This window comes from Chelmon rostratus, chromosome 24 (assembly GCF_017976325.1).
Source record: "Chelmon rostratus isolate fCheRos1 chromosome 24, fCheRos1.pri, whole genome shotgun sequence".
NCBI lineage: Eukaryota > Metazoa > Chordata > Actinopteri > Chaetodontiformes > Chaetodontidae > Chelmon > Chelmon rostratus.
In genome coordinates this window covers 2,069,114-2,086,813 of record NC_055681.1, presented here as the reverse complement: position 1 = coordinate 2,086,813, position 17,700 = coordinate 2,069,114, and the positions used below count along the sequence as shown (strand labels likewise).

The following is a 17,700-nucleotide window of genomic DNA, read 5'->3' as shown; positions in this document are numbered from 1 at the left end:
GAAGTAAAAAGTGCAGAATTTCCCTCCCCCTGAACTGCAGATTAAAATACTTCATATTTACTTCCCACAGCTGGAAATGAAGCTCTGTAAGTGTCCTGAGCCTCAAACTTCATGCACAGGTGGAATCAGGTCATTCATCTGATTGGCTGATTAACGGCAGCGTGGATCAGAGGCCTCCAGCCCACCCCTCCGGACGATGGGGGCTCAGAGCTCGTTCGACCTCCACGGTGGAAATGATTAACAGCGCTTCCTGTTCAAGCGGTGGTCTGGATGGAAAAGCTGACAATGGATGACTCACGGGAGTCGCCTGGGCGGCGGGCTGAGTTCAGTTCAGCCTGAAGTCCTGCAGCCTCACAGACTGTAAGCCTTTTTATATTGCTGGAGATCAGTGAGGCGGCAAATGAAGCAATTAATAGTCTGTCTGCTGAGGACAAAAAGCTTCTTTTCCTGCAGTTTGGGCAGTAAGAGGCGTCACGGCCTGCATGCTGGTGCATTCAAGGGCAGGGAGGACACTTCAGGCTTCCTAAAGTTTATCTCCTGACTGACAATCAGCTCTTTAGCTTTAAACAGAAGCTGCTCAACAAAGTTTACTTACTTTACTCAGAAAAATGACTCAATTGAAAGTGAAAACACTCCAGGAATCTGAAGAATTAGTCGATTTGTTAACCGTAAGAAAAATAATCAGCAACTCTTTTGAGAATCAGTGAATGATTTAAGTCATTTTTTCAAGCATAAATGCAAAAAAGAAACTTATGAGACGTTTTTCACTGTTTTCTGAGGCTTTACGAGGATTTACTGGTGCACTTAATTAATTGTTTGTCTTTACTTCATTAAGATTAACGACAGACAGGACAAAGTCTGCATTAGAGCACCAGTGAAGAAGAACAGTGTCTTTATTCCAGCTGGGCCACAGAGGAGTCGTTAGGAGAAACAATGATCTCGCAGGTTTGACGTGTGTTTCAGGGATTTTAGCCGATGCTGTTTGCTCAAAGGCACCTCAACCTCACACCTGAGGTCTTCTGATTGCTCAGATTTGACTTCCTACATTTGAAAATGAAGCTAAAACGAACCCTCATCTCTCGACCGGCTGATTAGATCTTAAAGAGGCGCGCAGGTGTGAGAGTCGTCACCATTTTCACCACCTGAAAGCCACCAGGCTCTGCAGCTGAGGGAACAAAGCGCCCCCCCGGTAGCTGCACATCAGATATGCAGCGCACCAACATGGACGACGGAAAGAAAAACATCCTCTCAGCGTGAGAACACACCTCCACCTCCACACGTCCGCTGCCGGCAGGTAGAAAGCGGCAGCTCTGCAGCAGAGGCATCGCCGCTGACACGCAGCTGTGAAAGGCTTTGATGTTCATTCGTTACTGTCGAGGGTTAATCAGTCTGAACGGGCTGGGCTGCTGGATTTGAGGATAAAAGCTGTAATTATGGCAGATAAAACTGGGAGTCAACCGCGGTGAAGAAATGCCCCCGAGGCGTGTTGGAAGCTGGCTGCTGCTGTTTATTCAGCCTGATCAGACCTGGTTCCTTCAGGACCGACACCTGCAGGGTTCACGTCACCCGTCAGTACAGAACCACAGGTCCACCAACCACCAACCTGGCCAAAACAGGCCGCTGCTCTGAGCTGTGATCACTGGGGGGTCCTTCAGCCAAACAAAAAGAAGGTTCTTCTGATGCAGCGTTGGACCCAAACCCTCAAGTTTGACCTCAAAACGGTCACAAATCTGTGCAAAATGATTATTATGAATGTTTAACTCAGATCCTTCACTGAAGTAAGAGTACCAAAACTGCACTGAAAAATACTCCATTACAAGCAAATCTCGTATTAGAAACAAAAAATACTGTTGAGTATAAACTGTTGAGTACATTTACTCAAGTAATGTACACGCCGTAAGTATTTTCATTTTATGCTGCTTTATACTTCTACTGGATTTCAGAGGAAAATACTTTTGGTGCTTTTACTATAATAATAGCAGGAGGAGGAGGAGGAGGAGGAGGAGGAGGAGAAGAAGGAGAAGAAGAAGAAGAAGAAGAAGAAGAAGAAACGATAAATATGCGATAGTTTTCAGGTCAAATTTGAGCTACTTGTGTCCAACAATGCGTGAAAATAACAATATATTAATAACACATCAGTGGGTCCTCCACAGAGATCCAAACGTTCCATCAATCAATCAATCAATCATCTCTAACAAGTCAAAACTGTGATGTCAAGAAAATATAAAATCAAGATGAGTCAGTGTTGATCCAAAGCAAATCACACTGTGATCAGATCTCCAGGAATGAAGCATATTTTTGCTCATCTGGCCTTAAAACGTCACGTTGAATCAGATCTAACGCAGCTTTTCCAGTCGAACCCAAACAGCGTCTGAACGGCAGCCTGCAGGTTTACTCCATGATTACACCCTGAGCCGTTCACCTGAGTGGAGACCTCAGCGGGATGCTTTCAGACGTTACCTGCCGTCTGTCCGACCAATGGGATGACACTTCCTGTTCTCTGCAGCCTCTCCTGCACATCCAGTGCAACAACAACGCATCGCTTCACACACACACACACATACAAACACACACACAAGAGTGAAACATCCACACTGGAGCTGGGTACAATGTTCAGATCGATGCTCGAGGCATCAACAGATTTCCACATTAAATGCAGCGCAGATATTTGTGAGGGCAGAAATGTGTTGAGGCAGGATGTGATCAGTCTGATGGAATTATCCCACCAGATCTGGGATTACAGTCCCTTTACATCCTGAGCCGACACCCACACTCATGTGAACAGCTGCTGATTTTATACCGCGCAGTCGGCAGTTTTTATTGGCTGCTTTGATAAAACAGCATCGTATATGGAGGGAGCGGCTGGCGGGCCACCCGGGGAAACGTCTGCTGCTTGTGTTACATGTTATGTAAACACGGCGAGTCTGATGGCTGTTAAACCGAGAGGGAAAACAAAGAGGATGTAAATTCTGATGATGTGAATCCGCCCTCACATCCTCCAAACTGTGAGACAGTAAATTATCAGTTAATGAGTGTTTGACAGGAATGCCCTTATTTGGTTTCTCGTTTCCCAGGAAGCCTTTCAGACGCTGCTGCGTTTCCACTACGCTGCCATGAATTTGGCTCAATTTCCAACACTTTTTCAACAAAGTGCTCATCAGTTCGGTTCTTTGCACATGGAAATGCACTCGAAGCGTGTGTGAACCGCTGCGATTCGTGCATGTGAAGGCGACGGCGGCAGCAGAGCGACAGGCCTTCCAGTGACACGGCTTTGTGTTGCTGCGTTGAATTGTGGGCGCCTGAAGCCGCACTGTGGGCGTAAACTGGCAGCTGTTACGATGACAGACTTCACTCTGCATCATTAATGAACGCTGTGATGACACTGCTTTACTGTCTGACAGTAAAATCTGGATCTGCTGATCCACTGCTGCACACGTTTCTTCTTCTGCTCTGCAAATATTTCATCAAACGCCTCCGAGTCGCGTCGTGTTTGTCTGTTTTTGAACAGAAAAACCTGAAACACCAACAGCTGGTCGGAGAGTGTGTGAGCAGATTTTACTGGGAACTCAGCTGCAGTCTGGCGTGAAGCTGCTGTAAATCCTCTGTCTCTACATGAATGTGTGGGCGTGCCTGAATGTCAGCACAGTCTTTGTGTTTTGTGTGGAGAGTGTGTGTCTGCTAAGCCGGGGAAATTAGGGGATGAAGATGAAGTGCGTCTGATTCACAGACGAGCCCTGAAGAAGGGAAAATCTGAACAAACCGCAAATCACAGCCCTCCCACACACACACACACACACTGAACACAGTGTAGTGTACTGCAGTACAACACACCTGCACAGGTAACACACCTCATTGACCTGTAATTCTTCAACCTAATTCTATTCTTAACTCTAAACCTAAACACGAATCCAACAGAGGAGACGATCTGAAAAGACTCGTTTCTGGAATGAAACACAAGCACTCACTCAAAACCACGCACAGATTACTGAACAGGCCTCGAGGGGGCCGGGGACTGCTGGACCAGAACCTCTGTTCAACTGACAGTGAACACTTCAAATCAAATGACTGCTAAGAGACAGAAAACGGCCACAAAGATGCAAAAGTTCCGCAAAAAGCCACAGCTATGAAGAAGACATGCAAACAACCACAACGAGACTCAAAACCACCACAAAGACATCGAAAAATTACCACAAACATGGTAAGAAAAAGAAACCAAATAACCAAAAAAGACATACAATGACCACAAATAGACCACAAAGAGCCACAACAACGAAGAAGAGATGCTAACAACGACAAAGACGCTCAAAACGACCACAAAGAGACATAAAGCAACCACACATAGACATAGAACAATCACAAAGAGACATAAAACAACCACAAAGAGACTCAAAACAACCACAAAGAGATCGAAAAATTACCAAAAACATGGTAACAATGGGAACCAAATAACCAAAAAAGACATACAATGACCACAAATAGACTCAAAAAGAGCCACAACAATGGAGAAGAGATGCTAACAACCACAAAGACGCTCAAAACGACCACAAAGAGACATAAATCGACCACAAAGAGACTCAAAACGACCACAAAGAGATGCACGTCATTTAAATTGAAAATTAATTTAAAGATTTAAATATGTAATTTCTTTCACTCTGGTGGACTGGCTCTGATGGGGGGGGGGGGGGGGGGGGGTTATTGTCCATGTACAAAACTGTGCCATAGGAAATGAGCAGAGTGAGGAAACCTGGAGCTCAGAGCACAAACACAACAGAAGAAAAGAGGCAGCAAACACAACAAATGCAAAGTCAGCAGGTAAAAAAGCACCTGCGTGCAGGTGATGAGTGTTTGAACAGGTGAGAGCACGATGAGACGAATGCAGCTGTTGAATCCTTCTGTTTTTAGTCCACTCTGCAAACCAAACAAAGGCTTCAGACAGCAGAGTACAGTCCGCTGCCTCTGCGGAGAGACAAGCCCAGACATTGACATGAACCACAGCCTCATTCCGCCTGGAGCACCAGCTTCAGATCAAGTGTCAGCAGGGAGCCTCAGCACACCTGATTCAACTCAGCTTTACCAGGAAAAGCAGGATTATTAATAAAATACAGAGGGAGAAGTTACTGAAAAATACACCAAACTTAATGGCCATTTTAGAGCATTTTCAAAACAGCATTTTCTGCACTTTTTCTGTAATTTTACTGCAGAAATTTCAACACTTTTCTTTAAATTTTGATGTAATGACGGTATTTAAACATGCAGAAGAAGTTTAGAAGAAATGAAAGCTGCAGCATCCATTTACCTCTGCGCTGTGAGTCCATCTGCCTGACCACCAGCAGCAGCAGGATGCAGGTCATCGACCACCTGTCGCGTCCGCGCATCCTCGGAGGGAATATTTATGACTTTTTGAGAAAGAAAAACAAATAAAATCCTGTCAGAGGTCGTGAAGAGCAGCTGTCATCTCCGGCGGACACTTCCGGCCGCTCCTGGACAAAAATAAATCACTGTGAGGACACTTTCACCGACCTCCTGCCTACCTGCGGAGGCTGCGTGCACCTTGACGCACAGCACACTGCTGCACGGCTCGTGTCAAGCTTGAATCATATAAGTTCCTGCACGGGCTTTTCAAAATAAAAGCTCTACCGGTGAACATTTCCCGCAGAAAAGGCTCAATACTGACCACTGAAATACTCAATGTGGATTCTTGCCACCGCTAAAAACTACACACAGAGTACAGTGAATAATGTTTTTGTGCATTTCGTTTTTACAATTTAAAAATCATTCAATAATCTTATTTAGAAATGAACGCTGATTCAGACTGAAACATTATTTTTAATTCTGTTTTTTGTGATTTTACTGTATTGGTATAACATTTAATAGAGTGATATGATTAGAATATAAAGCAGGAAACTAGATCCTCTTCACACCAAGATTATTTCAGTGTTTATCATCCCAGAGAAGGAAAATACTTTTATTTTGAAGGCCATTTTTCCTGCAGGACTCGAGCTGTTACTCGCTAACTTCACACATCTGTCAACAATCAGTTTCCAGCCTTGAGGCTTCACAATTCAACTGACTTCATGAAGTTTCACACAAACTCCCCCCTCAGGCTCCAGAAAGCAGTTAAAGTGACTGCATCCAGAACATCACAGCCGAGAACAAACAGAGACGCAGCTCGGTGGGCTTATACATGTTCAGTGGACCCACAGAGGCACGTTTACCAAACAGCAGGAAATAATCTAACTCGGACTCATCTGAGGACAAGGATGAAGAATCACATTTCCTGGCCGAGTATTCGACTCTCAATGCACTCACACAGACACAGACTGCTAAGAATAGCACAAATAAATACAGAACTATCATGTGCACACAGTGATGGATGATACATGCATGTTTAAAACTGCATTTCAAACTCCTCCTCAGCATTATACACTGAGGCTGATATAAGTTTGGCTGCTTCTGTTCAGACATGTCGGCCTGCAGTGTGGCACCTGTCTGCTCCGGACTGAAAAATGCATTCCTTAAAGAGAGAAAGGCTTCTCATGATGACAGATGCTCCATAACTACTCCTCCGTCACCACCACCCATCCACACGTAGCACACACGCATGCAACTAACCCACATCCACCTTTTTTTTAAATAGAGAGCTGCAGGATCTGTCTGCATGAGACCAAAGTTTTATTCAGAGGGATTTCTCCTTCTCTTTGTTTTGAGTCGCTCAGTGTGCAGAAGGAAAGAGGGTGTCAGTGTGATCGGGTTTGTCAGAACATGCCCTCCCAAACACCTGAACCATACGACTGAATAGAAGAATCTGTCTGTGGAAGCCCTCGCCTGACTGTCAATCCTGTGTGCACATGCAAAGATAAGCCCACTTTTCGCCATCGGCTGCATTCTCAGGGCATGTGCTGTTGTTACGACCCCTCGTCACACTTCAAATTTAAATTCCATCCATCCTCCCTCTCGCTGCCAGCTGTCAGAGCTCAGGAAGAGTCCTCTCGAAGGTAGCACTTACAGGACGCCGTGACCTGCAGATGATCACAGCTCACTTCAGTCTGAACACACGACGTGAAAGCCGAGGCCTGTTGGTCTCCAGCTGCCAGCTGAAATGAACCGGCCCACCTGGATGGCAGGAAGGTGAGTTTCCACAAGCTCTCAAACGTCTTGATCTATGGCGTCTGGACACGTGCAAAGCCTCAAGAGGCAGCTTAGCATCAGCTTTGTACCAGGATGCAAACAAAAATCATAGTTTTATGACAACAAGAGTCTAAAGTCTGGATAGATGCTAGCAGCTGTATTATGCTGGAATGCTAACATCAGCATGCTAGCACGCTCACTGTGACTGCAACACTCAGAAACACCAACATTTGCTAATTCAGGTATTCCTGGCATATCATAATTTATCCTGAGGGGACCATGAATGTTTGAACCAAACCTCGAGGCGATCCATCAGACAGCTGTCGAGACATTTACCCCGAAATTACAAATTAGATCCTCCTGGTGGCGCTAGAGGACAAGTCAGGGGATCACCAGAGCCATTAAGAGTCTTCCTTTTGGGACCTTTCATCCAAAACCAGCCAGTAGTTGTTGGAGATATTTCACAACATGGTGAACTAGCAGCGGTGCTACAGGTAAACACTGCAAAGAGCCCACGGCAGTGATGCAGGACTCATGCAGAGCTTTTCAGGTAATCACATGCTTCAACTCTGCATATTCTGTTTGAACAAACTCACCATAAATCAAATTACTGCAAACAGAATGAGACACACTCTCTCTTTTCAATGAGCAGTCATTTATTCAGTTTAATCTGCAAAACCACAGTTTGAAGACACAGACTCTCCAGTCCAGTTCACTATCTGCTCCACAGAGCATGTAGAACAGCAGCTGATTTCTCAGGGGGTCACAGTGTAAACAGACAATACTGCAGCTGCCTGTAGGTGAGACAAGGCCTCTGGCTCGTCCATGCTGTTATATGATCGCAATGCACCACAGTCCACCTGTGCTGCAGGTGCGGAGTCACTTTTGTCATGTTGTAAACTCAGCTGAGATGATGTAAGAGCCACCTGACATTGTGACAGTAACTCCATCTGAAATCAGTCTTACAGCAACATGATATTTTAAATTTAGGACCCAACTTTAGTGACGGTTCAGTCCAGCAACACTCAACTACGAATAACTAAAACAAACCGAAAGCAACGAAAAGCTGCATCAGTACATTCGACTTCCAAATAAATATCAGCACACCTTTTCACAAGACAAATGAATATAAATATCATAAACATGACGGTTATGCAACTTAAAATAAACTAAATAATGCATCAAGATACATAAATGGAAGTACAATAAAGATGCATGACATGAAAGCTGAGCACAAGTGAAGGCAGAACATCTTGAAATATACTTTTACTTTGAGTAAAACTTTAAAGTTAAAGACTTAACAGTGTTGTTTTTTTTGAGGCTTTTGTTCTCTTCTCATGTGCATCGATAAAGTATATTGTTATTGTTTATGCCACTCGCATGTTCCCCTTTTCTGCATCCATTCTCTTGATGTTTGCATTCATTGCATCTAAAGTGTCTCTGGAATGAAAACACTGTTGTATACGTACAGTCAATGTGTCGTCCCTCTTTCTACTCATACATTCATGTACTACTGGGTGTAAGGACCTCTGCTGGACACATGAGGAACTGTCCAAGACCAACAAGAAGCCGCAAAACACATGTGGCTGCAGCTGGAAAGGCATCAAACAAAATCTAAAACAGAATAAAATGCACGAGAACATGAAATAAAAAAAAAGTGTTGTTCTCTTCCACTGACCAAAGTGCTAACATGGAACATCAGAACTCATTTCAATCATTAAACACCCACAAGAACAAACAACTCTGCAACAGTCAGCATCTGCAGGAAGTTGTGGAAGTGCTTGGATTTGGTTTAGGGATCTGTTTAGGATTTCCCTTTTATTTAAAAAAAAAAAACACTAAGTGCTGCAGATGAATAGAAAACACTGATCCCTGAAGGCAGCTTTGGATTGCAAAGGTCAAATACACGACACGATAAATCAGATCTCATCATCTCATCATAACATTGAGGATATAAAAGCACGTAGAAACGTACAAAAATACTAAGGCACGCGTCAGGTCATCGCTGCCCGTTCAGGACCATTAATGTGGTGAGTTCCCGCCACTGTTCTATCTTTCCATTTAGAAAACATTCTGTTCCTTCATGCAGCAACAAACACAACGTGGCGGCATCGTTCCTCATGATGAACACCTCAAAGGGACTTTTCCTATTTTCACTAAACAATCAGCACCATGCTGTTGAGGAACAAATGATCGGCCTGTCAGCCGCGGCCTGAAGTGGCGAGCTGAGCAGCGAATGACATGTGAGATGATGACTTTTGTGACACACAGCAGCAGTAAGTTCTGAGGGGCGGTCTACTTCCTGCAGCTTGTGTGTCACAGTCTCCATCTGGTGGTGTTCAGATGAAGAACTACACCCTGTGTTGTAATGAGACACCCAGATTTTCTTTCCCTCTATTTGATTTCATCCCCCCCAGTGTTCGGTCCTTGACGGCTACGCTGAAGCAAACTTGTGGAATATTAAACTGAGTCATGCCTTGATTACTGTAACGCATTATTAAAAGAAAAAAGAGCGGAGAGAGCACCTTAGTGCAGATTCAGCTGCTCTGCACTGGCTTTCTATAACATTTAGTTAGTTTTAAGGTCCTCCTCCTTGTATACAAATGCCTCAAATGGCTAGCACCAAGCTTTAATGCTAACTCCCTTTGTTATTGCGATTATCTGCTGCTGGTTTATTCGAGGTTTCCAGAAACAGATGAAATAAATCAGGAACAAACTCCCTGTAGCTATCAGGGAAGCAGCTCAAAAGCATTTTCAAAATAAAGCTAAAAACTGATCTCTTCACTTTAACCTTTAATGAGCCGTGAGCACCTGGTTCAGGTCTGAAGCTTTTGGTGCTTTGCCTCGTGTTTACCCAGATTTTATTATTCTATTCAGTGGTTTCATTTGATGTGCATGTTTTGCATTGTCACTATTATTTATTCTCAATCTCACTTTATGTGAATTTTTTATCTGTGTTTATGCCTGCGCAGTCTTTTCTATGTCAAGCACTTGGTGCATGTGATTTCTTTGTTGTAAAGCACTTTCAGCAGCAATTCATGTATGAATGGTGCTGTACAAATAACATGTATTATTATTATATCGATAGGTGTCCATTATCATGAGTTGATGGACACCCTGCAGCCAATCAGAATCCTGGATTCACCCTGGCCGTAGCTTAGGGAGCATGAACGAGCCAAATGCACCACACAGGAAACGAAATGGAAGAGAGAACTTTGGAGGATGAAAATAACCGAGAACTTGAATAAACGAAGTACCTGAGATAGTTACTGAGCCGTCATGGGCGCAAACATCTGGTGGGATACTTGAACTAACTCCTTTGACTACATTATTTCTGAATACAGATAATATCACAGCTTACAATGGCCGTCTTCTTCAATACAATGTGACGGGCTGCTTCACTGGTCCTGAAAGGACAGCTTCGCTAAAGTAGCGTTGAAGTGCCGCTTCAGCTGTGATCAATCAGCAGCTATTTGTAGAAATGTCTATGGCTTCCTCCCACATTTTGAGCTTCTAAACAAGAACTTTAAAGTACAAACTGCATGAGACCAAACAGGTCCTTTTGTAAATGAGGATGAATGCAATTTGGCTGCTTATGGCACAAAAAGGGCTGCAACGCCTTCATAAACATGACCTTTTGAAATTTGACCTACAAATGTACAAACGATAGCTGTGCAGTAGTGAGAATTTGGGACAATCCTGAACAAACTGTAGCAGCTGTCGCGTGTTTGCATAGAGCTGCAGTTACACACAGACATGAAAACTCTAAGACTGTACTGACTGACACAGGATCAATTATTTGGTCTGAATCTCTTGAACTGTTTGCAAAAAGTAGCCAGAAGTACTTCAGCTTTGCTCCTTGTTCGCCGGTGGTGCGGCGTCCGCCGGCTGATCGTCCACTGGTAGTGTGTTCGCCGGCTGTGCGTCCGCCGGCTGTTTGTCCCCCGCCTGTACGCCCGCCGGCTGTGCGTCCGCCGGCTGTTTGTCCCCCGCCTGTACGCCCGCCGGCTGTGCGTCCGCCGGCTGTTTGTCCCCCGCCTGTAAGCCCGCCGGCTGTTTGTCCCCCGCCTGTACGCCCGCCGGCTGTGCGTCTGCCGGTGGCTCCCGGCCGGAGGTTTCTCGTCCATTTGGCATCACTGCTGAGTTCTCTGTCACATGAATGAAAGACGTGTCACATCCACAGTGCGAAAGTGTCTCGGGAGAGAACTCGTGTTAAATAACATTTTACTCACCAGCGACATTGTTGGCTCCTTCGGACACAACAGACGTCAGGTCCTGGGGAGACGCTCTTTGGCCATTTTGAAACTTGACTGATTTCTCTGTCAAACAAGAAAATAATTGTCACAACCACAAATACCTGTGACACGGTGCAAATTCTAGTTCACTGCTGTTCAAACATCTCACAAAGAACCTGCATTTGTTTACAAGGGGTCATGTTTATGTAGGAGTTGCAGCCCTTTTTATGCACAAAGGAGCCAAATTGCATTTGTCCTCATTTACGAAAGGACCTGTTTGGTCTCATGCAGTTTGTACTTTAATGTGCATGACACAGTGGGGGCCCTCAGCAGCTCCTTCAGCAACACACTGCTGCATCCACCCTGTAAGAAGGAACGCTACTGCAGGTCCTTTATACCAACAGCTGTCAGAGTGTTCAACTCCAGCGCTGCCTAATGTAGCACTGGGCCCATATTCAGACTGATTTATCAGACATGAATTACCTTGTGCAATATCGCTTATTTTCACCCTCATTGAGTACTCAACCTATCAATACATACTGTTATTCTACTGTAACATAAATATATATAATCCCACCAGTTGTTTGCACCCATGACAGCCCAGTAACTATCTCAGGTACTGTTTATTCAAGTTCTCTGTTATTTTTGTCCACCAAAGCTCTCTTCTCTTTCAATTCCTGTGTGGTGCATTTGGCTCATTCATGCTCTCTATGCTTTGGTCAGGGTGAATACTGGATTCTGATTGGCTGCAAGTTCAAATGTCATACAATGATTTTGTCAGAGTTTACCATCATTGGGATTGTGTTAAATAACATTTTACTCACTTTTTACTACTTTGTTGGCTCCTTCGGACACAACAGACGTCAGGTCCTGGGGAGACGCTCTTCGGACATTTTGCAACATGACTGATTTCTCTGTCAAACGAGAAAACAACCACTTGTTGACAAGCTGGCGTCACCATTGTAGTTTCTGACTGCAGCTGCCGCATCTTCACCGGCAGGTTAAACATTATCTGAACGGATAAGACTGATGGCCGGAAACACCTCAGCTACAAACCAGTACCAGCACGAGGTCGCTCTGAACACATGACACAAACATTTTAAAGAATAAACACAAGCAACAGAAAATGTGGATTCACAGCATCTTACCTTCCGCTGTCCCGTCTGATTCTCTCCCTGTTTCAAAGATGAACAAGGGTTTGTTGTCACTCATTGTTGGCCAGCATTAATCATCGGGTTATTTTTTGTAATTCTGGTTTATGTGACCGTAAACACACTGCAGAATGAGGCAGGATGCTGTCATTGTGTTAGTATTTATAGTTCCAGCAGAGGGGAAAGGAAGGGGAGGCGTTCAGGAGCTGACAGGAAATCCTACTGAGTATTCTCGCATTCTGGGGATTTGTTTGGATGATAAATCCACACTGGACGATGCTGCATGCTCTTGTTAACACGGCTTTTATTAAAAGACGACGGGGTTTCGGTGTATGACTCTTTGCACCACTCAAGGTCTGCCTTATTAGCTTTTAGCAGTTCCTTTTTGCAATGTCACCATGAATGTACAGACAGCCATCACTGGAATACGTTGATCATGAAAAACATAAAACTAAAAGTGTGATGACTCGCTCTGTTTTGCCTCACATTTTGCGAAACGCTGTGAGAAAGTTCTCAGGTTGGATCCAGATTTTAGCTTTCAACAGATAATGTTCTTCCTGTTTCATGCAGGCGAGACGACAAACTGCTCATTGTTCCCTCAGAGACTTTTATATGTTTGCTGATACCTGCATGTGTATTAAGCTCCAACCGACAGTAACTGCCAGTAACTGCCATCCTTCCTGTACCTCTGCTAGTATAAAAGAACTGTACACATGGATTTACAGACAACTGTCACTAGATGACTTATGAACTGAGTAAAAAAGTTAAAAATTTTCAAACTCTCGGGCAAGTTCTGCTTTGCGTCATATTTGTGAACTGTATAATAATCCATATGTTTCCTCATGATCATTGTCAGAACTAATACATTTGGTGGAAGCACATTCTGGAAGATTAATAGTACCACTCAACTATACAGAAATGCTGATATAAATGTCGTAAAGAAAGGTAAAATAATGTGCTTTGGTTGTCATATTAGTCATAATATATCAATAACTATCTCATGTGGTAAAAGGAACAATATTTTTCTGGCTTCTTACCGTTAATGCGTTTGTATATGCAATACAGGATACACACCAACACAATCACTGCTAATGGAACGAGGAGGGTCAACGTGAACATCCGGTTCCCTGCAAAAAAATGAATAAATAAATAAAAAACGCAGCAAACCAAAGGAACTGATAATGCGCTCAAGTTCAAGTTCATGTTAGATCATAATTTCAACATACTGTAAGGGCACATGTCTTGCTTAAGGAACACATTCAGATGTATTATTATGTTAAAGATGCTGTTAAAGTAAATGTTTAGTAGAACTCACTAGTGCTGAGGGGGTTGGGGACTGCATCACTTTCACTGCTGCTGACTGGGTTTGTCAGCACACACTTGAACAGTGGCTCCTTTGTGTCCTAGAAATTGAGCGAAATGAAAGTCCTCAATATCTTGACATGTTTGATTCCAGTGAATAACTCTCAGTGAGAAACCTGCTGTCTTCTCTTAGAGGCTATTTGTCCAGAGGACTGAGAGCTTCATCACATGGTGCAACAACAATCACCTGAAGCTCAATATCAGCACAACCAATCAGCTCGTGGTGACTACTATGCTTCGAATATTGATGCTGCTGCAAAGAAGCTACAAACTCTAAAATGTGGACACTTCACACACAACTTCAACAGGTCGATACGATCGGCACAGTTTCAAGGTGGACGAACAAGATTAGAGTCACCAATTCAGTGTCTAACCAAATGTGAAATATGCTGCTGAATAATGGCCAGAAAAGTGCTCTGCACAACTTTATGACGTCACAGTGACGCTGACCTTTGACCTTTGAGATATATAATATGTCATCACTTCCTTGTTTTGTTCTACCACACATTTGTTTAAAATTCTGTCATAATTAGTATATGAATTATTCAGTGATGGGTTAGAGTTAGGCATGTTTTTTGAGGTCGCAGTGACCTTTGACCTCCAAATGTGGTGAATTCCCTGCAGGTGTTCCTGAGATATCAATCCGAGAACATAATGCCTTCAGTCAACACAGTTCACAGCTGCAGAGGCACAGTGGTGCTAAATGCTAACATTAGTACGCTAACATGCTCACAATGACAATGCAAAAAATGTTAATGCTAATGTGTTAGCATGCTAACATTGCGAATTAGTACAACATTTTGTACTTCATACTACTCTCCACTACTTTATGCTACTGCCTACTACTAATTATACTACCCCACACTGACCATATAAATGTTAAAGTCACCACCTGATGCATGAATGTGTGAATCAATTTCAAATTAAACTCTAATGTGTTCTTACAAAGGGGGGGGGGCTAGAGGTTGGAGAAGCGGCTGGTGATCGGAAGGTCGCTGTCGAGTATTCCCTACCCCTCCATTAGCCGGCTGATGTGCCCTTGAGCAAGGCACTTAACCCCCCAATATGCTCCCCGGGCGCTTGATTGCAGCCCACTGCTCCTGTGTGTATTTCACTGCATGGTGCATGTCTGTGTGTTTCAACAGCGATGGGTTAAAAGCAGAGAAATGATCAACATGTTATTCTTTCCCATTTCTACCTTTGTTATATTCAACTTGTTGGTTGAGGTCAACACCTTGTCGCCTGCCTGCCAGCTGCAGGTGATCGGTTCAGCGGCTGTGGTGTTGCCGTCACAGGTTAAAATACAGTAGGTCATCTGAGGGTCACACCATGTGGAGATGGAGGGTTTAGAGACAGGAGCTGATGGATGAAGGAACAAACAAGGAGACACTTCATTTAACTTTAGGTTAAAAACAAACAACCCCTTTTTAGCCAAACTTCAGACAAACTTCCCCTGCTTACAGATAACCTGGAGCTGAGTCGTGCTGGTGACCTGACCGTTGACCTCTGCTGTGTAGTTGCCACTGTCGTCTTGAGTCAGTCCTATGATGGCCAGCTCTCCAGTTGAAGTATTCAGCGAACTGCGACCTACAAATATGCACACACGGTTTGATTTAGCTTGTAAACAGGGATCTTTAGCTGCCTTCAGATGCCCAGAGGAGTAACAGAATCCCAAGTAGGGAGTAAAAACTACTGCGTCATCTACTCATTTAAAGTTGTGTAATTGACTTACTTTAACAGGATTATTAGGGGATAATAAGTATTCAGGAGTGAACTTGACCAAAACACATAAACACAATTGTTTAATGTATGGTGTGCCTTAAACGGCCCTTTATTTTTAAAATAATATACCTGAACACTGAATGAGAATGAATTAACTGTGCAATGAAACAATCTCATGTGAGAGTGTCTGGATGTACCTTCAAACTGGCGGTAAGTGTAAGTGTCCTCGCCATCCCACTGCAAGGCGATGTCAGCGCCGTGTTTCCACATGATGTGGGTGATGGGCTTTGTCGAGCCAGGTGTGAGGAAACATGTGTCACCTTCTGCCTTGTAGGCCACTTCTCCTGCAAGATGACGCCATATCTCACGTTTCATTTTCTTCAGTCAGCTTTTACATTTCAGCAGCAGTACCAGCAGTACCAAGAGTAAAAGTACTCTGGAAGCAGGCAGATTTGACTGCTGAAAGAGTACTTGTACTTAGTATTAACGTAACTGTTATGTAGTATTACAGGTTTGTTACACCTTTGCATCGTGTATTACAGTAATACAAAAGCAGCATTATAATGTGGCTTGTTGATATAAATATGTAACTACTTCAAATAATGAGTATTTAACTGATAAAATGCATTTTTTTCATCTTCGATAGCTCATGATATGTTTTGTGATGGAATGCAACTAAAGTACATTTACTCGGGTGTTGTACAAATCGGAGGTAGTTGTACTTTAGCTGCTTATATGCTACTTAGTACTCGACGATACTGCGCAATTCATGTTTGACGGACAAAAAAAGAACAACAACACCGAAAATATTCACATTTTAGAAGATGAAATCTGAGAATTTTCACCTTTTTTCGTTAAATTGAGACAGATTTAGTCGATCATCCCAACAGGTGGCAAATGACGTTTTCAACGCATGTCATGAAGTATTTTCGGTGTGGTAAAATAAACCTAAAACCTTTACTTCTTCTCCCACTGGTAAGTTGTTACTAACTACTAACTAAGTTAAATTAAATCAAATGGAAACGGAGCACAAGTAATAAATAACACACACACACACACACACACACACGTTATTCTCGTATTCTTGTATTTCCGGTGGACAAATATGCAGATTAATGAGAATAATTAGTGATGTAGATCAGATTTACTGTGATTTATAACGTTAAAAGCTCGTTACTCTTCTGATAAGGCTCAAAAGAGATCGATATACCTTCGACAAACTCATAAACTTGGTGTTGACGCAGTTTATTTAGCTAGCTGGGTGTGGCGCGAAAGCGTTTCTGCAGGGCACGCGCAAACCGTACGTTTATGTGTACGTGTGTGTGTAAAATCCGTAAAACAGACATTAAACTCGGTGAACTTACCAGAGTTTGCTCTCACTGCTGTCAGGAACAGTAAGACGATGAGTGCTGGCGCCATTGACAGTGCTGATGGACCCCCTCCCCGTTCAAAACAAAAAAAAAAAAAAAAAAAACAACGGCCAAGAGCGACACTGACTCTGTTCCAAACTTTAACAAACACTTCAAGTTCACGGAAAACTACAAAAATTGTTAAAAGTCAGAGATGACAACCGAAGCAGTGAGCGACGTTTCATTCAAGGAGGAAATGGGGGGAGACTCCTATTTAACGCTTCCAGGAATCGACGAGGGCACGACGTCACAGACGGTAGTGTCTGTGACACTACGGTCAGACGGTAGTGTCTGTGATTGGATGATAACCATAGTTTTGTACGACTTCATGGCTGCATGAGTCAGTAGTCATATACATTATCCTGGCTGATAAGTACTTTTACTTTTTGTACTGTACATTTACTTTAATCCTAATGTTTTGTACTTCTCTTCAAGTGAAATTTCGAGTGCAGGACTTTTACCTCCAACAGTTTTTTTCTACGCTGTTATTGTGTTATTATACTGTTATTGATAGATCTGAGCGCTTCTTCCATCACTGATTTACAGTACTGTATGCATGCATTATCTTTCTTGTGCTTTGCTCACATCCCAAGACATTCACAAAAACATGAGCAATAAGTGTGTGTCAATGAATGTCAGCAACTGCTCAGCATGAGCCCAGAAAGAAGTTTGGTCAGTGCTGCAGAACAGACA

The 17,700-nt window shown here is 43.4% G+C and overlaps 2 protein-coding genes across 2 annotated transcripts in view; both read right to left on the bottom strand.

Moving 5' to 3' along the window:
• The window catches only part of LOC121627242 (collagen alpha-1(XVIII) chain-like), a 39,372-nt gene extending 33,817 nt beyond the window's left edge, over window positions 1-5,555 (bottom strand). The window contains exon 1 of the mRNA XM_041966041.1: window positions 5,297-5,555. Coding sequence (XP_041821975.1) covers window positions 5,297-5,375 — 79 coding nt within the window. The 5' untranslated portion in view covers window positions 5,376-5,555. The remainder of the gene's footprint in view (window positions 1-5,296) is intronic.
• A 2,217-nt stretch (window positions 5,556-7,772) lies between these two features.
• Window positions 7,773-17,179, bottom strand: LOC121627554. Its single transcript, XM_041966506.1, has 10 exons — window positions 16,963-17,179; window positions 15,796-15,942; window positions 15,338-15,463; window positions 15,075-15,235; window positions 13,830-13,917; window positions 13,552-13,641; window positions 12,512-12,538; window positions 12,188-12,277; window positions 11,361-11,447; window positions 7,773-11,276 (listed from the first exon to the last, which is right to left on the bottom strand). The coding sequence occupies exons 1-10, from the start codon at window positions 17,015-17,017 to the stop codon at window positions 10,975-10,977; spliced, it is 1,173 nt and encodes a 390-aa protein (XP_041822440.1). The 5' UTR covers window positions 17,018-17,179; the 3' UTR covers window positions 7,773-10,974.
• Window positions 17,180-17,700: the final 521 nt, after the last annotated feature.

Excerpts from the sequence above, each read along its gene's own strand:
- LOC121627554 (XM_041966506.1), bottom strand. The coding sequence starts at position 17,017 with ATGGCGCCAGCACTCATCGTCTTACTGTTCCTGACAGCAGTGAGAGCA. Across the intron at positions 15,236-15,337 it reads GACTCAGCTCCAGGTTATCT|CTCCTGTCTCTAAACCCTCC; the intron begins GTAAGCAGGGGA and ends TTCATCCATCAG. Across the intron at positions 11,448-12,187 it reads AGCCAACAAAGTAGTAAAAA|AGAAATCAGTCAAGTTTCAA; the intron begins GTGAGTAAAATG and ends CTTGTTTGACAG.